The sequence below is a fragment of the Osmerus eperlanus genome, chromosome 2 (genome assembly GCF_963692335.1).
Source record: "Osmerus eperlanus chromosome 2, fOsmEpe2.1, whole genome shotgun sequence".
Classification (NCBI taxonomy): Eukaryota; Metazoa; Chordata; class Actinopteri; order Osmeriformes; family Osmeridae; genus Osmerus; species Osmerus eperlanus.
This window is the reverse complement of record NC_085019.1, coordinates 1,948,454-1,969,025: the sequence shown is the minus strand read 5'-3', so window position 1 is coordinate 1,969,025 and position 20,572 is coordinate 1,948,454. Positions and strand designations below refer to the sequence as shown.

The window sequence follows — 20,572 nt, the reverse complement described above, 5'->3', positions numbered from 1 at the left end:
GAAAAACCTATGTGTGTGTGTTTGAGATAGAGAGAAACAAACAGAGAATTGAGAGAAACATAAACAGAAAGAGAGAGGAAGAAAATCATAATATATTAAAGGAATCTACTGTTTAACGTGTGTAGTGTGAACGAGCTAATACAACTTCCCTTTGTAAAACATGTTTTCCTTTCCATGCAGTCGAACGTAGTCAAGTGACGAGAGGCTGAAAGGTGTATGTCTCGATCTAGTGGTGGGAAAATGTAATGACATTGTCTCCAAACCCTGCAGGTCGACCCTTCATGGCATACAGCCATCTAGCAGGGTTGATATCGTAGTTGACCTTCGGTACACCTGTAAGAACTACCGGTTATGAGGAGGAAGAGAACACGGAAGGGCACCAAAAAATAGATAGGCTACACCATTTGCGTGTACTATGCGTAATACCACCGAGCAAAGAGGACGTTTAATAAACATTAGTCCAGTCGTTTAGTGAGACCTGTCGCTATGGTGCGACGATGGCGTGATCTGTTGTCAAGAGGTGTTAATCTCACTTCCCCTCCCCCCACCGCGACCGGTGCTCTGTTTACAAACAAGCGGCCTAGGAGGGATGGGGGGGGGGGGGGGGGCAGAGGGCAGACTCGCCGATCAATGACGTCATCTCCGAAAGCACATGTGTTGAACAGACACGTTCTACTACGTCTCTGCACGGGTAGGGTTAGCGCTGATCTGAAAGGGTAATTGACCTCTATGATTGGATGATGCTCGACTGGACTGAAAATAGACCCATGAGATATTTTACACAGTGACTTGTAAATATTAAAATGATCTAGATGATGTGACCTCCATGGTTTCAGCAAGTTGCTGCAAAACGTTGCCTAGTTCAAGACCAGGAGTGGAATTCGGAATGGCGCAGTTTATTTGGAATGTTAAAAATACGGCAAAGTGTTCAACTGATATTGTCCGCGTTCGCTGTAAACCATACTTATGGATACGGGCTGATTCAACAACGTGTTCTTTATTTATTACTGAAGAACAGTTGTACGAAATATATCAAGTTTTGCGTTATAAAGAAGATCCGTGTCGTGTTTTCAGTTTGCCACACTACACTCTTACGCTTCCTCTCAACCAACCTTGAGCAATCCACTAGAAGACTGTGCTTGCGTATGATTGGTGATCCTGGAATTGGCTAGAAGGCATGTCCATTTTTCATTGGTGTTAACGGTTGTCAGTCATATCGCAGCTCCCTATAGCGTTGTTTGCTTGGATCCTTTCCCTACCCTTTCTCTCGGCGGTGGGTCGGAGCCGCTCTCCCCGGTAAAACACGTTCCCCTCTAAATTTGTATTTTTCTTTGGATGTCCCTTTCATAGATTCGGCTAATTGAGACACAATAGAAAAGTCCTGCACGGCCGTTCATATACCGGTCTTTAGTAACCAAAAATTTGGCATTAATCCCCTTTTTATTCTTTAACATGGCGATGGTAAGCGGGTCGTCTGGGCCGGTTGCCCGGCTTGAGGGCCGAGAATTTGAGTACTTGATGAAAAAGCGATCGGCGACTATCGGGCGGAACTCGTCTCAAGGTTCCGTAGATGTAAGCATGGGTCATTCCAGTTTCATTTCTAGAAGGCATCTCGAGATATTCACTGTCACCGACGATGGCTCCGGTGGAGGGGACTTCTATTTGCGGTGTCTCGGTAAAAACGGGGTGTTCGTGGATGGGGTTTTCCTCAGACGGGGGGCGCCACCTCTGCAACTTCCAAGAATGTAAGTGTAACGTTTAAAATATATTGCGTGAGGCTGTTACAAACGATAGACACCGTGTAATGTTTTTGTTTTGAATTGGCTACCACTGAGCACGTGTCGTCCCCTTCTCCTCTGTGCAAGCTGCCATTTCCTCTCTCTGCCCACCATCATCTATGCAGCACGAGCTGGCTGGCCAGGATAGCCATGACGACCACACAGACCAATGTTTACATTATGTTGAGCGTAAGGATCTGTGTGTGTGTAACTTTACGCGTAACCAAACCATTTCCAAGTCCTCATTCCTTGCTTTATTTGCAAAAGTATACCGTTTGTGACGTGCTGCATTAGTATCAGCTATAGATTAATACCCCACCAAAATAATTTACAAATACTCAAGCAAATGTTTTGTGGGCTGTACTAAGAACTAACGTAGTTAAGCAAGGGGAGAGGCATTCTTTTGTTTACATTCTGCTATTAGTTCTCGAAGGGTCGCGATATGGAGGTGTTCATGAGATGTTTTTGACCACAATGGATCACAAGTTACTTTACCAGGAGCTGCTGTTGATATGTATGAATCCAATGGTGACGAAAGAGGCAGAATTTTAAGTTGGCGATCAGAACTTTGACTCCACTCAACTTTACTGGCTAGGTCGCTATTGAGTGGCTTGTCTGAGTTGATTCCATCCTGCGTATTAGCAGTTTATGCCTACATTTTGAACTTCAAACGCAAGCCTGGTCATGTAGTCAAGTAAGAGTCTTGTAACAAGATCATTGTTCATCAAATAGTTTGCCCTCGGCCACAGCTTAGAAACTGCATCGGTTTTTGCTGTTCTTATTGTGTACTCAACTGCACTAATGAAGGGTCATAATCATAACATGGTTGAATTGCATTAAAACTGTGGAGGAATCTTTCTCACTTAACTGACTGGGTATGGTCGTGAATAGCTTTGTGTGATTACCCTTCTAGGCAGTTACTGATCTCCATGTGTCTGGGTTCTCTTCATGTTGGGTCATCGGTTCTTTGATGTCATGTTGGGGTATCTGATGTGTCTCAGTTCTGGACCTGAAACAGGAAGTGGGTGGGTAGTGGGACTCGATCCAGTGTGGTAGTGATGGTTGTTGTGGTTTTCAGGTCGTGTAGAGAGAGAGAGGGAGGGAGGCCTAACAAATTTGTTTCCTTTTTCTTGTGAGCCCGTAAATGGGACCGACTAGGCCTCTGCAAGCCCTTGCTCTCTCTCTCTCACACACATACAAACACTTTCACACACCACTCTCAAGGTTGTAAAAGCAGTGTGTGCTGCTGGCTTTGTAATCCCAGGCAGCGCACAGCGAGGAATGTGACGTCAACAAAGCACAGCATTCTTGAGGTCAACACACCCGTCTGGCTGTCGGGACATGACTGTGGGCCGGGGGGATCCAGGACACCCTGCTGGGCCCACCTGGATCCAGGACACCCTGCTGGGGCCACCTGGATCCAGGACACCCTGCTGGGGCCACCTGGATCCAGGACACCCTGCTGGGCCCACCTGGATCCAGGACACCCTGCTGGGCCCACCTGGATCCAGGACACCCTGCTGGGCCCACCTGGATCCAGGACACCACTACCATCAGTGTCAAACCATACAGCACACACGTTTAGAGTTTATGTTAAGTTCTGTTATACTATATACTGTCCCTTTTCAATGCAGCTTTAACTGCATTGAAAGCCCCCCCCCCCCCCCCCCCAGACAATTAGGAAAGGACTCTTATAAGTCTCTGCAACTCTCTCGAAATCTTGCCTGGTTTGTCAAGGCCTAGTTGGCACGTTGGATAAGGGGCCACGCACTAGTATTTTGGCCGTTTTTGATGCCAACTTGCATTTGTGGTCTCTGAATGTTCAGGCCTCTGAGTCATTGCTGGTGTGTTCAGAGGAGTAGCGTTTGTAGTAGCTACCTAGCCTCAGGTGGTGTTTGAGCTAGCTAGTTGGCCTGTTTTCCCCTCAGAGAGGGAAGGATGGTGTGTATGTAGCTACCTGTCTAGCTCCAGGTCCTAAGAGAGTGATGGGGTGTGTACACGTTGTAGCTAGCTAGCTAGCTAGCCTGTGTTTCCCCTGAGTGTATGTTTAATTGTAGCAAGCTAGTCAACTAGACTGTTGCCCCTGAGAGAGTGAGGATATAATTGTAGCTGGCTTGTTACCTAGCTAGGCTGTGTTACCCGTGAGAGTGTTAGAAGTACATGAGCATTCATTGAAGTGTTTGTTTGTCCTCACAAGGCTGGCTATCAGCCCTGTTGTGTGTGTGTGTGTGAGTGTGCCAGTTTTGTAGGGGTTTGGCAAGCTGTTGTTTGCACTGGCATGCTCAGCATTGAGAATGAGGCCCTCTACCCCACTGCTTGCTCTATGCAACTGCTAGCTTCGATCCTACCACCACACACTACAGTGATGCCGGGTTGACATTGGACCTAATAAGCAAGGTTATATTTCAGTATGTGTACTGAAAATAAGTGAATCGGTGCTTTTCGATTCTACCTAGTCTAGGGTTTCTGTATAAGTGCCCCTGGGTTGAAAATTAATTTGAAAACTGATTTTGGAACTTCACCTAAATTGAAATACTAGTAAGTAAGTAAGTAAGTAAGTAAGACTTTATTTATATAGCACATTTCATATAAGAATTGCAGCTCAAGGTGCTTTACATAAAATCAATTAAAAACAATAATACAAGTGATAAACAATTCAAACAAAAATAAAAATCCCAATAAGATCTCTGTTCAAGAGAGAAACCAACTTTAAACATGCATCTTAAAAGTAACAATAATACAATTAATAAAAGTAGGAAACCCTTTTGAGATAAAATTACTTAAATGCTTCGGTAAAAAGGTAGGTTTTAAGCTCACTTTTAAAAATGTCTAGAGTGTTTGCTTCCCTAATATTTATGGGTAATTTGTTCCATAGTTTTGGGGCGTAATTGACAAAGGCCGAATCACCAATCTTCTTATGACTGCTTCTGGTGACCTCTAATAGGCCTGCATTTGATGATCGCAGTGTTCTAGCTGGTGTGTAGTTTATAAAGGAGTTAGCAATGTAGCTAGGTCCTTGTCCGTGTAGAGCTTTGTATGTGAGGAAAAGGACCTTAAAGTCAATTCTGAAGGTAACAGGGAGCCAGTGTAAAGTAGCTAGGACAGGACTAATGTGTTCTCTCCTTTTAGTTTTGGTTAATAATCTAGCTGCAGAATTTTGAATGAGCTGTAGTCTTTCAGTGGTTTTCTTGGGAATACCAGTGAAAAGTGCGTTACAGTAGTCCAGCCGGCTGGATATAAAAGCATGAATTAACTTCTCTGCATCATTTTGGTTTATGAATGGTCGTACCTTTGCTATATTCCTCAGGTGAAAGAAAGCTGTTTTGGTCACTTTATTAATGTGAGAGTTGAAATTCAAATCTGAGTCCAGGATTACACCGAGACTCGTCACCTCTGGTTTAAGACAGGGGGTTAAACCTCCAAGATTCTTAATAAGCATCTCTCTTTTGGATTTGGGGCCACATAGTAGGACTTCGGTTTTGGTACTCACAAGTTGAAAGCAGTATGAGTAAAATTATATTTCAAACCATCCGATTCAATTTGAATCTGAAATACAATTGAACATGTTGCATACAATAATGAGTTTGAACGTTTCAAATTTAAAAACTATTCAATTCAGACACCGTCTCCTCTCTTCCTCTCCTCCTCGTCTGAACAGTCCTCTTTCTCTCCTCTTCCTTCTCATCTAAACATTCCTCTCTTCCTCTCCTCCTCGTCTGAACAGTCCTCTTTCTCTCCTCTTCCTTCTCATCTAAACATTCCTCTCTTCCTGTCCTCCTGCTCTAACCCTCCCTCCTCTCCGCAGGTGCACGTTTCGTTTCCCCAGCACCAACATCAAGATCACCTTCACGGCGTTGTCCAATGGGAAGCGAGTGAGGCGCGAGGCTCCCGAGTCTCCGGTGAAGCCTGTGCAGCCGCACATCGCCCCACTCACCATCAACATCCCCGACAACATCGCCCACCTGATCAGCCCTCTGCCGTCGCCCACAGGCACCATCAGGTAGGTCACCTAGCAACCGCCCACCTGGCAGCTTGTCCCTGCCCACCTGGCAGCTTGACCCCGCCCCCCCCAGTCCTCAGGTAGGTTGCCTAGCACCCGCCCACCTGGCAGCTTTACCCGCCCCCCCCAGTCCTCAGGTAGGTTGCCTAGCACCCGCCCACCTGCCAGCTTTACCCGCCCCCCCAGTCCTCAGGTAGGTTAGACTGACCTGGTCCACTCTACTGGACTGAGTTGACTGTGTTTGGGATGTAATTGTCTGCAATGAGGGGGTGGTGGGTGGGTACTCGACTTATCTTCCTCTTTCCTTTTCTATTCCCTCCTCCACCTCTCCTCCCCCCCAGTGCCGCTAACTCCTGCCCCTCCAGCCCCCGTGGGGCGGGCTCCTCTGGGTACAGGATGGGGGGCCGGATGGTGAGCTCTGCAGAGCTGCAGCTCATAGCCGACAACTCTCAGTCTGAGAACGACAAGGATGCCTCAGGAGGGGACAGCCCTAAGGTGAGGCTCACCTGCACACACACACACACCTGGATATATATACACACACCTGGATATATACACATACACCTGGATATATACACACACCTTGATATATACACATACACCTGGACATTGAATTAGAAGTATAATTTGATTAAGTGTTTGATGTTTATAAATAAATGTTTATTGTTAATGTTATCCCCCTCAGGACGACTCAAAGCCCCCCTACTCGTACGCCCAGCTCATCGTCCAGGCCATCACCATGGCGCCCGACAAACAGCTGACCCTCAATGGCATCTACACACACATCACCAAGAACTACCCTTACTACCGCACTGCAGACAAGGGCTGGCAGGTGAGCTGCGTGCACACACACACAGAACCTCACAGCAGAATGACCACCACACACACAAGGTCTTCCTCTCGCCCACACACAAGTAATGTCTCTTACATACCCAAGTTCACATGGTAAGATTTGGCTGGTCAGATTTGGGACACACAGTTTCCTCCTCTCTCTCTCGCTCCCCCTCTTTCTTTCTCTCCCTCCCCCGTCTCTCTCACTCTTGTTCTGTGAAGTAGCGATGAGTGGCTTCTCGTTGGTTCCTACTCTAATTGCGGTCCTCTGACCCCCCCCCCTCTTCTCCTCCTCCTCTCCTCCCCCCTTCTTCTTTCTGTTCCAGAACTCCATCCGCCACAACTTGTCACTGAACCGCTACTTCATCAAGGTGGCGCGCTCCCAGGAGGAGCCTGGGAAAGGTAGTTTCTGGAGGATCGACCCATCGTCCGAGGGCAAGTTGATGGAGCAGGCCTTCAGGAAGCGCAGGCCCCGGGGGGTCCCCTGCTTCAGGACACCCCTAGGGCCCCTCTCCTCCAGGTGGGACACACACACACACACCTCCCACACCCTCCTCACACCCATGCTTTCCTGGTTACAGCCCACAGTTATAAGAGGTGCACTTTCTCTGTGTAACATTTGTCGTTTCTCCCCTACTCTTTCTTCTTCCCACCTCACCTCTTCTCTTCCTCCTCTGTGTACCTTTTCCTTCTCTCTCTCTTCTCTCTCCCCCCTCCCTCTCTCAGGAGTGCCCCTGCCTCTCCTAGTCATACTGGAGTTCTCTCCGCCCACTCCAGTGGCGTGCAGACCCCTGACAGCCTATCACGAGAGGGCTCCCCGGTTCCCATGGAGCCAGAGCCCGCCCCTGCCCCGCCCCCTTCCTCAGTGGTCCAGCCCAAACTAGCCGTCATTCAGGAAGCACGCTTCGCACAGAACTCACCAGGTAATCCACACACACACACACCTGGTGACACACACACAAACTTACCAGGCAACACACACAGAGCTTACCAGGTGATATTCACACACGCTCCACTCTCACCCCTGGTTGTGTGTCTAGGAGGCCAGCCGGTTCTGATTGCCGTCCAGCGCCAGCTCTCCCAGAGCGCGGTGAAGCCGGTCACCTACACCGTGACCTCTCCCGTGACCTCGTCCACCTCCGCCCCCGCCGTGATGCAGGCCCTCACCGTGCTGCAGCAGATCCCCGTCACCGGCATGGCAACCGCCATCGCCACCGGCAACACCTACACCGTCACCTCGGCCAACCCCGGGGCTGTGATGGTGACCTCCGACCCCCAGGAGAACGGAGCTCACTCAGAGGTTAAAGGTGAGTAGCCAGGGGAACGCTGTTGTCTCATCCATGATGGTTTAATGACTTCTCCTTATTGGTTGATCGACTCTTCCTACTTCCTGTCCCTCCACTTCCTGTCCCTCCTCCAGTTAAAGTAGAACCTGTTCCGACCATCAGCCATGCCTCTATAGGCGGAGCAAGTTGCATCATCCAGACCACCAGCCAATCAGAGATACCCTTACAGACGGTTACCATAGTGCAGCAAGCCCCATTGGGCCAGCACCAGCTGCCGGTCAAGACTATCACCCAGAACGGGACACACAGCAGCTGTGCTACCTCAGCCCTGCAGACCAACACAGGTACGAAACCCCACACACCCAGCACTGCCCAACACACCCAGCACTGCCCAACACACACACACCCAGCACTGCCCAACACACACACACCCAGCACTGCCCAACACACACACACCCAGCACTGCCCAACACACACACACAAACGCACTTCCCAAAACACACACCCAGCACTGCCCCACACACACACACACACACACCCAGCACTGCCCAACACACACCCAGCACTGCCCAACACACACCCAGCACTGCCCAACACACACACACACACACCCAGCACTGCCCAACACACACACACACACAGCACTGCCCAACACACACACACACCCAGCACTGCCCAACACACACGCACACACACACACCCAGGACTGCCCAACACACACGTGCACACACACACCCAGGACTGCCCAACACACACACACACCCAGGACTGCCCAACACACACACACACACACAGGACTGCCCAACACACACACACAGGACTGCCCAACACACAGAGGAATTACACGTTTTTTTATGTGTATCTACGTGGATGTGGAAGTTAGCTGCTTAAGAATACTGCTCCGATCGTAAACCTCCTGTATTTTCCCTCTTTATCTTCCTCTCTCCATCCATCTATCTCTCTCTCTCTACCTCCTACAGTTTCCAGCCCGCTCCACCTGTTAGCGGCCCACGCCTCCATCTCCGCCTCCCTCCCCACCAAGCGCCAGCAGAACGGGGCCCCGCTGGCCACGGTGGCCCCCAGCGCCAAGCGCCTCAAAACGGAAGAGGCCGGGGGCGAGGGTGGCCCTCCCGCGCCCCCCCTGGGCCCCCCGCACCCCGCCACGGCAGACAGCACAGACACATCCGTGACCAGCGACCTCAACTAGGCCCCACCCCACACACACACACACACACACACAGCATTGCTGTCTTCTGTTCCTTCCTCCTTATCCCTCTCCCTCCCCAACCCCATGGACTCTCTCCCTCCCATCTATGCCTAAGGTGCCAAACACACGAAGCACATCGCTGGTTAAAGGGCCACTTGGATTGTAACTGCTAGTCATAGAACATGTGACCGTCTGAGGAACAGCTGAGGAGAAGGAAAAGAGAGAGGGGGAGCTAAGAGGCCGAAGAGACTAATTGAAAGTGTCCCCCCCTAACTGTGACATCACCACTGAGGAGGAGAAGGAGTCTGAACCCAAGAACACAGGAAGCCTTAACAACAACTAACCTTATAAGGAGAAGAGGAACTATGAGGCTGGGCAGGAGGTTGCAGTTGGCTCCACCCCTCTGGCTCGCTCCTCGGCGTGGGGCTGGGGGAAGGGGGGCTGCTAACCTGTTAAACCTGAGCTACATAAGGTGCGCTTGGTTTAGACGTCCCACGTGCTACGGAGAACTCGCAGCTATCCAAGAAGGGTAGGCTCGGTATCCAAGGCGACAGGAATTACAGCGCACCTCCTCTACCTTATGCCATCTATTAGGGGTTCACGTGACACCAATTTGGCTTCGGCGTGTCTTCCGACCCCCACCCACCCCCCCCCCCCTCCACACAGCAGACCAGGAAGATAGCCCTGCGCGCGGGGGGGGTGAAGTTACCAAGTATTACGCGAACCCCTGGTGTGTCAGTAAAAATGAAACTTTCCAGGAGGAGGGGGGGAGGACGGGGCAAGAGGGACTAACTGATGCTCAGGAGGAGGGGGGGAGGACGGGGCAAGAGGGACTAACTGATGCTCAGGCAGCTAGCCTTCCTTTCCAAGCCCCCCCCCCCCCCCACCCGCCCGTATCACCCACCCCACACCCCCTCCTCCACACCCCATATTCTCCACTCTGACCATCACCCCCAGACCTGAATACTGATCAACCCACCCCCCCAAACTGCCCCCCCCCCTGTCTGAGACAGATCCACACTGTTTGTGAGTGGAGACTAGGACCCATTCCTGTGTGGCTGTGTCCTCTCTAGATGGTTCATAATAATAATAAGTTAAGTAAAGGAGCCCTTACGAGGAAGACTGGAGTCGGTGACATTTAAAAAAATACAAACAAAAAAAAAACACTCCACCATAAATTTAGTAACTCACTTTTTTTTGTGTTTTTTTTGTTTTTTTATATGTGGACTTCCTCTTCCTTGCGTGTCAGGTGACACCTTTTCTGTTTTTATAAAACCCGTCAGTGGAGTGTTTGGTTAGATTTTTTTATTTTTTTTCTGTTGAAATCCTCGTTCTGTCAAATCTGTATGAAATGTCTTTGTTTATACCTACATATTTTAGTACTTGCACAGATATTAATAACCAATATGACAATTATAAGCATATGAATCATTTCCATGTGTGGTTGTCCAGAGCTTGCATGTACCAGACAACAGGAGAATCTGGGTTTGTTGATGGTAAATGTACCCCTGACCCCTGCTTTACCCCTCTGACCAGACCCGCACTTGACTAAATATTCCTGTTTAGTTCTCTTTTGTCGTTTTCTTTTCCTCCCTCCTTCTCTTTCTCTCTATTCCCTCCTTTTCCTCTCTCTCTCTCGCTCTCTCTCTTCCCCCCCCCCCCCCCCCCCCAGGCTGTGTTGACATTGTGGCATTGGTTAACCATCTGTTCTTCCGCCTCCAAGGCCAGTCTGTCTCCAGATTCTACATGTTCCAGAACCATAGAAGAAGAGAAGTGATTGATGTTTGTTCTGCTTTAGTGGATAACATGCTTTTTTAAATAAATTAATTTAAACCCGTTTCTTAAGTCTCACACTTTCTCTTTCTCGCTGACATGCCCCCTCCCTCCACCCTCCCTCTGCCACAAAATGTGGAGACCAAATCAGTTTGGGTTCTCTCCAGCAGGTTGGGTTCTCTCCAGCAGGTGTCATTGTTGAGCTGTTCTCTGTGTGGTCGCCCTGCTGTGTGTGGCTCTTCTAGGGGAGTCCCTACTGGACACTGGAGACACACCTGGAGGGGAAGATCAGAGGGTAGATGTTCAGGATAGCGGTACTTACTGTTCCAGAGACTGTGTGTGTGTGTGTGTGTGTAGAAGGTCGTCTTACAGGTGATGACCGAGGAAGTGGTGGAATGTTATTGAACACTGCTGACCCCCCCCTCACCCCCACCCAAACAGGTACAGCACCATTAGACGCACCTCCAGTGAACTGGGAAGTCATATTTGTCTCTGGTGGGATACTTGTCACTCAAGCTTTTTAAAGCGAATCTTTAACTAACCAACTGTGTTACGGTGTAGGTTATTTAGGCCGTGGACTTGTGAGGACTGTGTATCTGTAAACTCCAGAACAGTGTTGATGCGGCTCAGTAGATTACACGTCTGTAAACACCCACATGCAGAATCCCTCTCACACTGGGCTGTCTTTGGGACCACCTGACGGTTCTTAACAACTGACAGCAGTCCTACCTCTGTAATCGCGTGGGAGGCGTCTCCACGGCAACCAGGAGTTGCAGCATGAAGGGAGTCTTGGGGTTTGTGTGTGTGTTTGTGAGGGACAGACTAGGATAAAGCCTAGAGGAAGAAAGCAAATCCTTGGAGGTTTGTGTTCTGTTTTACTGATTGTCAGTGGAAATCCAGATCAGTATAAATACCATGCGTCATAATATTGAAGAAAACTCTAGGTGTAAGTTGGTTATATTCTTGATGGTTGCATTTCCTGGCAAGATGGCCAATAATACATTCATATTTCTATTTTAAAGAGGTGAATTCAAAACCAACAAATTCGGTGGTGTTAAAATGTCAATTTTCAGTGCCTTTTTGAAATTCAAAACATAATGTCACTGATTTGCTTCCATACAAGAGTAAGTTTCATGCATTGTAGCACTTAGCAGGGGGTGCATTTCCTGGCAAGAAAGAATACAGCCCTGCCCTGAAATGCATTTCCAGCCCTGCCCCGAAAATTATTTGGACGAATTTTTACATATACTAAGCAAGCCCCGAGTCTCTCTATAAAATGCCCCCTTTACAAAGTGACATCCAGTGTTGTCACTCTCTGACCTGAGCACAGCACGGATTACTGTCGTGTCCTCTAATAAGTCACTTTCACCTTGACGCCGTAGGAGATTTCAATAGTTCAGTTTGTTTAATAAACTTAGGTGATGTCACAAAATATAAATGATAAAGTTAACGGTACAACTTGATGCAACTATTACAACTAAAAAATATTGATACAAATAAAACAGATGCAATTGAAAAACCATATGCCTGCAAGCGTTTCTAAAGTTCCAAAATTCCACACGACAGGCTCTCTACCAAACGCAATGCCCAATGCTTTTGTCTAGTTAGTTATTCACCTCCTAATTAACACAGGTGAGGCGATACCAATCAATCATTCCAGGTGTCAATAATTTGTTCTGCCAGCAGGGTCATAAACTCAACCTTCAATTCAAAGAAAACCAAACTGAAGTACAATTGGCTCCTACGTTCTGAGAATCACATTTTCCGGGGGTTACAGTACACCCGGACTCTTTCTCTCTCCACCCCCTTTTTTCTCTGATTCACTGACGTCTATCTCTCTCTACACTGAGAAGTAATCCTGCTATTTTTACCATTTACAATCCAGCTACCCACTAGGCACCAGGAGCCTGTTGGGAAATGACGGAACGCTACATGAATGCTGGCTTTTGTGAGCTAATTTGTAATTCACACAGGAATGTACATAGATCTCTGAGACACACATGCACTAGCACACAGTGGTTCTAACCCACTCCACCGATTATACATTATGCAACAAGATTCCGGTCATTAATAAAAGTCGATGGTCAGGATTGAGTACAGGCTGCGTCTGGGTGTATTTGTGACCCGTTTGATACCCTTCATCTTTTGTACGACTTGTTTTTGTATTTCGAATGAACTGATGTGTAGAAAGTGGTCTGCGTAAAAGTGAAGGCGTGTATGGGAGTTGCAGTTCTACGTCCCGCCACTGGGGAGCAGTGCAGAGCCAGGCATGTGAGCGGCTCTGCAATGAGACCAGCGTTCGTTCCTGTCTCACACTTTCTGGGGATGCAGAAACATACTGTTATATGTAACTCTTCATGAAGCATCTGATTTTTGGTCTCTCTCCCTCTCTCTGAGCCTTAATTCAATTGCATTCATTTCAATTTAACCCTTGTGTAGCCTTCGGGTCACATGACCCAAAGGTTCATAACGAACCACCGTTGTGTTTACCCAATTTTACCCAATACAAAAACAAATAAAAATAATTTTCTTTTAACCTTCACTTTGTTTTTGTATGCGGTAAAGTTGTCGCAATACGACGGTGGGTCACAATGACTGATGGGTCAGAATGACCCGAAGATAACACAAAGGGTTAAAGAAGAGAGTGGAAGACACTTGATTGGATGCTAATGTGGGACAGGACAGCCAGATGACGTAATGTTTTGAAGTGGACTTGAGAGAGGTGGAGGCAGACAGGTGAGGGTTTTTTTTCCAGCGCTAAGTGTGTAGAGAGAGATGTGTGTGGGTGTGAAGGGCCATGATCACTCGGAGATTAATAATCTGACCTACCATGGAGATGAGCTGAGCTGAGTACAGCTGATCTGCTCTTGGACTTGGGTAAGGGTTGATAAAGGCTCCCAATCTGCTCTAATGTTACTCTCGCTCTCTCTCTCTGTTCATCTCGCTCTCTCTCACACTCTCCCCCAGCTTGTCTGCTATGGGAGTGTGCTGTTTCTTCACAGATATTCATGCATAATGCGTTCAGATTAGGGAGCTAATTGCTAATGATCCCTGAGCTAACCCCTGCATACGTTTTTAATTGCTCTCCTCATTGGAGCTGTTAAACAGGCTCTTCAAGGTAATTGGCCGAGACCGACAGGAACCATGAAGCCGCAGGTCCTCCTGGCTGTTAATTGGTCTGAATAATTCTGAACGGGGTCACCAGGTGACGAGATCAGGGGCTCAGCCTTCTGTCTACAAGGAAATGGACAGGACTGTCAAAAGCAGCTACTCTCTCTGCCTCTGTCGCTCTCTGTCTCTCTCTCTGCCTCTCTGTCGCTCTCTCTCTCTCTGCCTCTCTCTCTCTCTCTCTCTGCCTCTCTCTGTCTCTCTCTGCCTCTGTCGTTCTCTGTCTCTCTCTCTCTCTCTAGCAGAAATATATAAGAAATAAGAAAATGGTTTTTCTCCACAGCCTGTACTGAGGGGGTCAGATCTCCTGCTGAACACACCTGTAGGAATGAGCATGTCTGCTGACTGTGCATTGATCCAAGCACTCAGACTAATAACTGAGATCCGAGGTTTAGCAGGGAAAGGTCATCTGCTGGGGTCATCTGCAGGGGTCACTGGTCAATATGCACCGTCTTCTACCAAGTCAGTTCCTGCTGCTTAAATATGCAGACATACACACACACAGGGGGGCAGTAAGACATGTCATCCTGCCGATGTGGTACTTTGGCCTCTCAGCATCCCCATCCAGGTCAAACAGGCAGATAAACAGACGGCAAAACAGGCAGGCATGCAGACATGTCAGAGAGAGGAGGAGAGGAGTGAGAAGAGAGTGAGGGAAGAGGAAGACAGGAGAGGAGAGGAGGAAAGGACTGAAGAGAGTGAGGAGAGGTAAGTGAGAAAGAGAGGGAGGGAGATGGGAAGCGGTGAGTGAGGAAGAGGGAGAGAGGGAGAGAGAGAGAGAGAAGGGGGGAGTGGACAGGTTAGAAGTGTGTATAGGAGGGTTAATGGGATGACATGGCCCTTGTTTCTCTGAGGTGCATTCCTGGTGCAGTCAGAGGGCCAGGCCAGGATATTCTGGTGCTGCGTGTCCAATCACAGTACAGCAGACTAGAACACCAGGCACAGCCTCTCACACACTGGGCCTGAGCCACAACACACACACACATTGAATATCCCTACTGCAGCTGGAGCTTAGACACACCCATACACACACACACACACACACACACAGCCATGATCTAGCTCCTCGGTCTGTCTGCCCCATCTCCCATGCCTGGTTCCCGGAGGACTCCACTCCTGGTTTTCTGCCTCGCTTGTTCCCTGCTTCAGAAACTAGGTCAGTGTTTGCTTTGTATTATTCAGGAACTGGAGTGATTGTGCTTGCAGGCCAGGAGGGTGGGCGGCTCTCCTCACTACAATCTGAGGGACATACGTTCACACCAGCGCTCAGACCACGGTTCACACCAGCGTTCACAGTAGTGTCGACACACACAGACGACAGTGGGTGACAGTGTGTGAGTCTTTGACTGCAAAGACTCACACAAACATAGTCATGTCTCACACAGTCACTCACCAACACACACGGGAGTCTGAACTCTGAACTCACCTCTGCTGAGAAGGAGGTACAGACACACACAGAGGAAACTTTTTATTGGGGTGACAGAGTAGAAAAAAAGTAGGGAAGTGGACAAAAATAAGATTTACGTGAATGAGTTAGTATGTGTGAGCTACATAATATGGATGAGTTAGCGTGACCTGTAAGAGTCTAAACTGATCAGCTGACTGCCTCTCACCTCTACCTAGCAGAGGTCAGGGAGGTCATGTGACCTGGAGGTCAGGAAGTTGTCTACCGGGAGTTTTGTGTGGCTAATCAGGAAGTCCTTCCTTGTCCCCTTGGCACGATTAACAACCTATTTGTTTGTTTTTACCTGTTGGCCCTGGTAACCAACTCTCAACGTCCCCTTTTCGAATGCCACCAAGTCAGATCGATGTATTGGTTGTCTCCATGGTGACCGACAACAGCAGTGACGAGTGTGATTTTTTCCTGGTTCGGTTTCATAGATAACAGGATGGGTACCTACCAGACCTGTTGCTATGACTACGTCCTTCAGAGTGGTGTGAGAAGGTGGCATCATTGTGACCTCTCATGATGGAGACAAGCTAATGAGGAGTCAGATGGCTTAGCGGTTAGGGAATCGGGCTACCAAGCAGAAGTTTGCCGGTTCGTGCCAATGACGTGTCCTTGGGCAAGGCACGTCACCCTACTTGCATCGGGGGAATATCCCTGTACTTACTGTAAGTCGCTCTGGATAAGAGCGTCTGCTAAATAACTAAATGTAAATGAGGAACCAGACCGGATCAACCAGGACACGAACTGCCATGACAACGTGAACCTCCCTTTGATATCTCTGATTGGTTACCAAGACGCTGCCTCGATACCAAGAGACTTCCTACTAAAAAGTTGTTTGTGTGTGTGTATTCCAGTAGTATGTAGCCTCACAGGATTACAGGATTTATTCCTTGTTTGTCCTGGAAACCTAATAGGTTCCTTAAACACTCTTGGGACGCATTCAAAACAAAAGTAACCCACAGGAATCATTATGTTGTTTATACCAGAACAAAACACACTTTTATACCACATGCAGACAAACATCTCTACTCCCAGAGGGCACACACACCCACACACACTCACACACACACACACACACCCACATACACTCACACATGCACTATGCTTCTCTTCTGTAACATTGACAAAGAAGTATCATTTATTGTAAATAATTCACCTGATTCTCAGACATCCATCTCAGCGGCCAACAAGTGAGGGTCAGTGAGTTTGTGTCTGTTTGTCTTTGCATGTGCCCTCTGTGTGGGTGTGTGTATGCGTGTTACTGAGTGTGTATTTGTATGTGTGTGTAACCGTGTGTGTGGTTGTGTTTATGTGTGTGTGTGAAGTTGTGGGTGTATTTGTATGTTCAGGCATGCCTGTGTGTGTGTGTTTCTGTGTGCATGTGTGTATATGGTAAGTGTATGTGCGTCTGGGTTGGGATGGCCAACTCTGGGCAATGCTGGCTGATCTCCAAGCACCTTCCGTGACAGAGACAGACAGTTGGACAGGGTGGGAGGGGAGTGGAAGAGGAGGGAGGAGGGTGAGGGGAGGGAGGAGGGTGAGGGGGAGCATCTGTTCCTCTAAGACCTCAGCCTGGCTAGGTTCAGTCAGGTCTGGGATTGTCCCTGCCAACCCTGACACAGAGAGATCCTAGCAGGGGAGAGAGACACTCTCCGAAGTGTTTTCCTCCAGAGAAACACAGACCCACAGCTGTTATAGTTGATATTTTGTCCACACAGGAAATAGCTAGAACTGCAAGACAGAGAGAGATAGGTAAAGAGAGAGAGAGAGAGGAAGAGTTAGAGACAAAAGAGAGGGAGAGAGAGACTGAGAAAGCATGTGCACATAAACGTGTGTGCATGTGACTCCACTCAGAATGTAGGAAGGAGACAGCTGGGTAGTGTGTGTGTGTGTGTGTGTGTGTGTGTAGGGGGGGGGGGGTGTTTGTGTCTGGGCCTGGGGGGTAGAACTGGGCCAGGGTCAGCTGGGTTTGACTCCACAGATATTTTCCTCTCTCACACCAGGTTGATATCAGGAATTACGAAAAGTTCAAACCGACAATAAAAACCACATGGCATGTAGATAATGAGTCGAGCTAGCCTCCAGTGTCTGTGTTTGCATGACGGTAAAGGAACAGCAGAGAGGAGCACGATACCCACAACCATTGTTTGTTGTGTGTGTGTGTGTACTTGTGTGTGTACTTGTGTGTGTGTGTGTGTGTGTGTGTGTACTTGTGTGTGTGTGAGTGTGTGCTTGTGTTTCAGCCTCTAGAGCAGAAGCTGTATGGGGTTCATTGACGTTATCTGAAAAGATTCTGTCCACTGTGTCTGCAGATATAGGACTACTTAGATCTAGATTAAACCTTTCTGTATCCAAGAAACTGCCTCGTCAGGAAATACATTTACATTTAGTCATTTAGCAGACGCTCTTATCCAGAGCGACTTACAGTAAGTACAGGGACATTCCCCCCGAAGCAAGTAGGGTGAAGTGCCTGGCCCAAGGATACAACGTCATTTTGCACGGCCAGGAATCAAACTGGCAACCTTCAGATTACTAGCCCGACTCCCTCACCACTCAGCCATCTGACTCAGAGATAAATAGGATTCAGCCTTTTGTTCACAACCGTGTCCTCTCTCACACACACAGGCACACGCAACCACACACACACAAAGATACATACACACACACACACACACACACACACAGGCACACACAACCACACACACACAAAGATACATGCACACATACACAGCATAGAAAGAACTTGAGCAGTCAATATGAAACACCTATTGAATGCCAGGTCCGACTGAGTGTAATGGAAATTGTGGCCTCCCACAGGAAGTGTGGATTCACCTGAATTAGTAAGCACAACAATACAACAGAAGATCAATAAAAGACCACACACACACACACACACAAAGATACATGCACACACACACACACACACACAAAGATACATGCACACACACACACACACACACACAAAAGAGAGAGAGGAAACAAGAGTCAAAGGGGAAGAGTGCGAGAGTGAGATGGGAAAGAGATTAGAAACCTCCAATTACGCTCATAATCAACCCCAAAAAACACCTGTGTCGCAGCACTCCCATGTCATGAGGCTTCAGGTGTCAACAGAGATCAGCCAGCGTGCACCCACACTTGGGACCAGGGGTAACTATGGGGATGAGAACCCTACACTCTTTATTGTGAGATGTGGTCCAGCTGAGAGAGAGAGAGAGAGAGAGAGAGAGAGAGAGAGAGAGAGAGAGAGAGAGAGAGACAGAGAGAGAGAGAGAGAGAGAGAGAGAGAGACAGAGAGAGAGAGACAGAGAGAGAGAGACAGAGAGAGACAGTGAGACAGGAGGTTGTGTCACACTGCATGTGAAATCTTTACCCTCCTGTACCCCCACAGTGCGAGTCCCCCCCCCCCACCACCACCACCACCACCTGTCTATATCAGAGTGAAACAGTACCTCATGGCCTCCTTCAACCTGTCAAAAATCTCTGTCTCTCTACATTAGAGAGACAGAGATTTGTGGCTGGTCATGGTTCTGACACACTCTATTACCTAGACCCTCTGTACTGTACTGAGGGTAAGGGTGGACTGTCCCTTTAAATCCACTGACATCACAGTCAGGGGGCATTGTTACCAAGGGTTACTGGGGGTAGCCAGGGGAGGCTGGAGGTTACCAGGAGATACCGGGGAAGAGTCAAATAAGAGTTGAGAGGAGGAGGGTTAGGGTTCCTAGTAAGGTCAGATGTCCCTGTAATCTGGGATGACCTCCCATGGCACCACACTCATCTTGACAGAATTATGAGTTATGATTATTATTATGCATGTGTCATACATATATATACATATATACTGTATATATAGTACACACACACACTCAACACCAACCATCTTTATGCTTCATCCCCTCCACTGTGTGAGTTCAGCTCTTTATACTTATCAGCCATTTATACACATGAACACACATGTACACACACACACCCATGTACACACACACCCATGTACACACACACACCCATGTACACACACACACTTGTAGACACCCACCCACACGCAGAGACACACACATGCACACACTCGCACACAGAGCGAGAGTGTGTTTGCGTGTTCCCCATCCCAGCACCACCCGATCTGATGAGATGAGATCTCTGGAGCCTGTAAAGGCCGTGTGCATCCACACAGACGTCAGGGTCAGCAGGGGCACAGCAGGAGAGAGGTGTTGCGTCATCACCCTTCTCTGAAAAAGGGATGACTGAGAGGGAGGAAGAGGGAATAAAGGGGGGGATTTGATGCAGTCGTAATCCCGGAGTGAGCAGCAGGCCTGTGGATTGTAGACACACACACTCGCACAGACATGCACACACCTGCACACACACAGGCATGCACACACACACACACACATATACATACAGAACATGTGATGAATCCCAACATAATAGTGCATAGTTTTAGCATTAGACATGCAGACGTAAACATGCCAGGCTGCAGCTCAGAGTAGCAGAGAGGGGACCCAGTGCGGGACAGGAATGTAAACAGTTGAACATGGATTCCCCACTACTCACCGGAGAGCAGGGCGTTTCCCAGGGTTCAGAAGGGTACAGTCCACATCCTCTCATTCACTGGATGTTTCAAACCCCTCCTCACTGTATACAACCTCCAAGGCATGGAACATACGTTTTCTATGAATCTGATGAGGTCATTAAAGACAGCCATGAATCTTCAGATATTTTACTCTATTTTCTGCATATAAAAAACGTTTGTCACGTTGATTAATCCAACAGAGTAATATATATAGGTTGATGTGTAGGTTGCTACAATGCTTCGTATTCATGCCTTTGCGGCTGCCAAATCAGCCCATCGACATCTGTTATGTTTGTAGATGGATGAGGAAGATGAAGGGGAGAAGGAGGTGGAAGAGGAGGGGAAGAAGGATGTAGAGAGACAGATGAGGAGGAGCAGAGGAGGAGGAGGGGGGGAGGAGCAGGAAGAGAAGGAGCAGGATGAGGAGCCTGAGGAGGAGCAGGAGGAGGAGGAGGGGAGGAGGAGGGTAGGAGCAGGAGGAGAAGCAGGAGGAGGAGGAGAGGAGGAGG

The 20,572-nt window shown here is 48.4% G+C and overlaps 1 protein-coding gene across 1 annotated transcript; it reads left to right on the top strand.

The window, feature by feature from the left end:
• Nucleotides 1-1,248: 1,248 nt before the first annotated feature.
• On the top strand, nt 1,249-10,941 carry LOC134039978 (forkhead box protein K2-like). The gene is made up of 10 exons (XM_062486204.1): nt 1,249-1,745; nt 5,584-5,778; nt 6,120-6,273; nt 6,464-6,610; nt 6,936-7,129; nt 7,336-7,532; nt 7,650-7,916; nt 8,030-8,239; nt 8,876-9,574; nt 9,808-10,941. The coding sequence occupies exons 1-9, from the start codon at nt 1,453-1,455 to the stop codon at nt 9,100-9,102; spliced, it is 1,884 nt and encodes a 627-aa protein (XP_062342188.1). The 5' UTR covers nt 1,249-1,452; the 3' UTR covers nt 9,103-9,574; nt 9,808-10,941.
• Nucleotides 10,942-20,572: the final 9,631 nt, after the last annotated feature.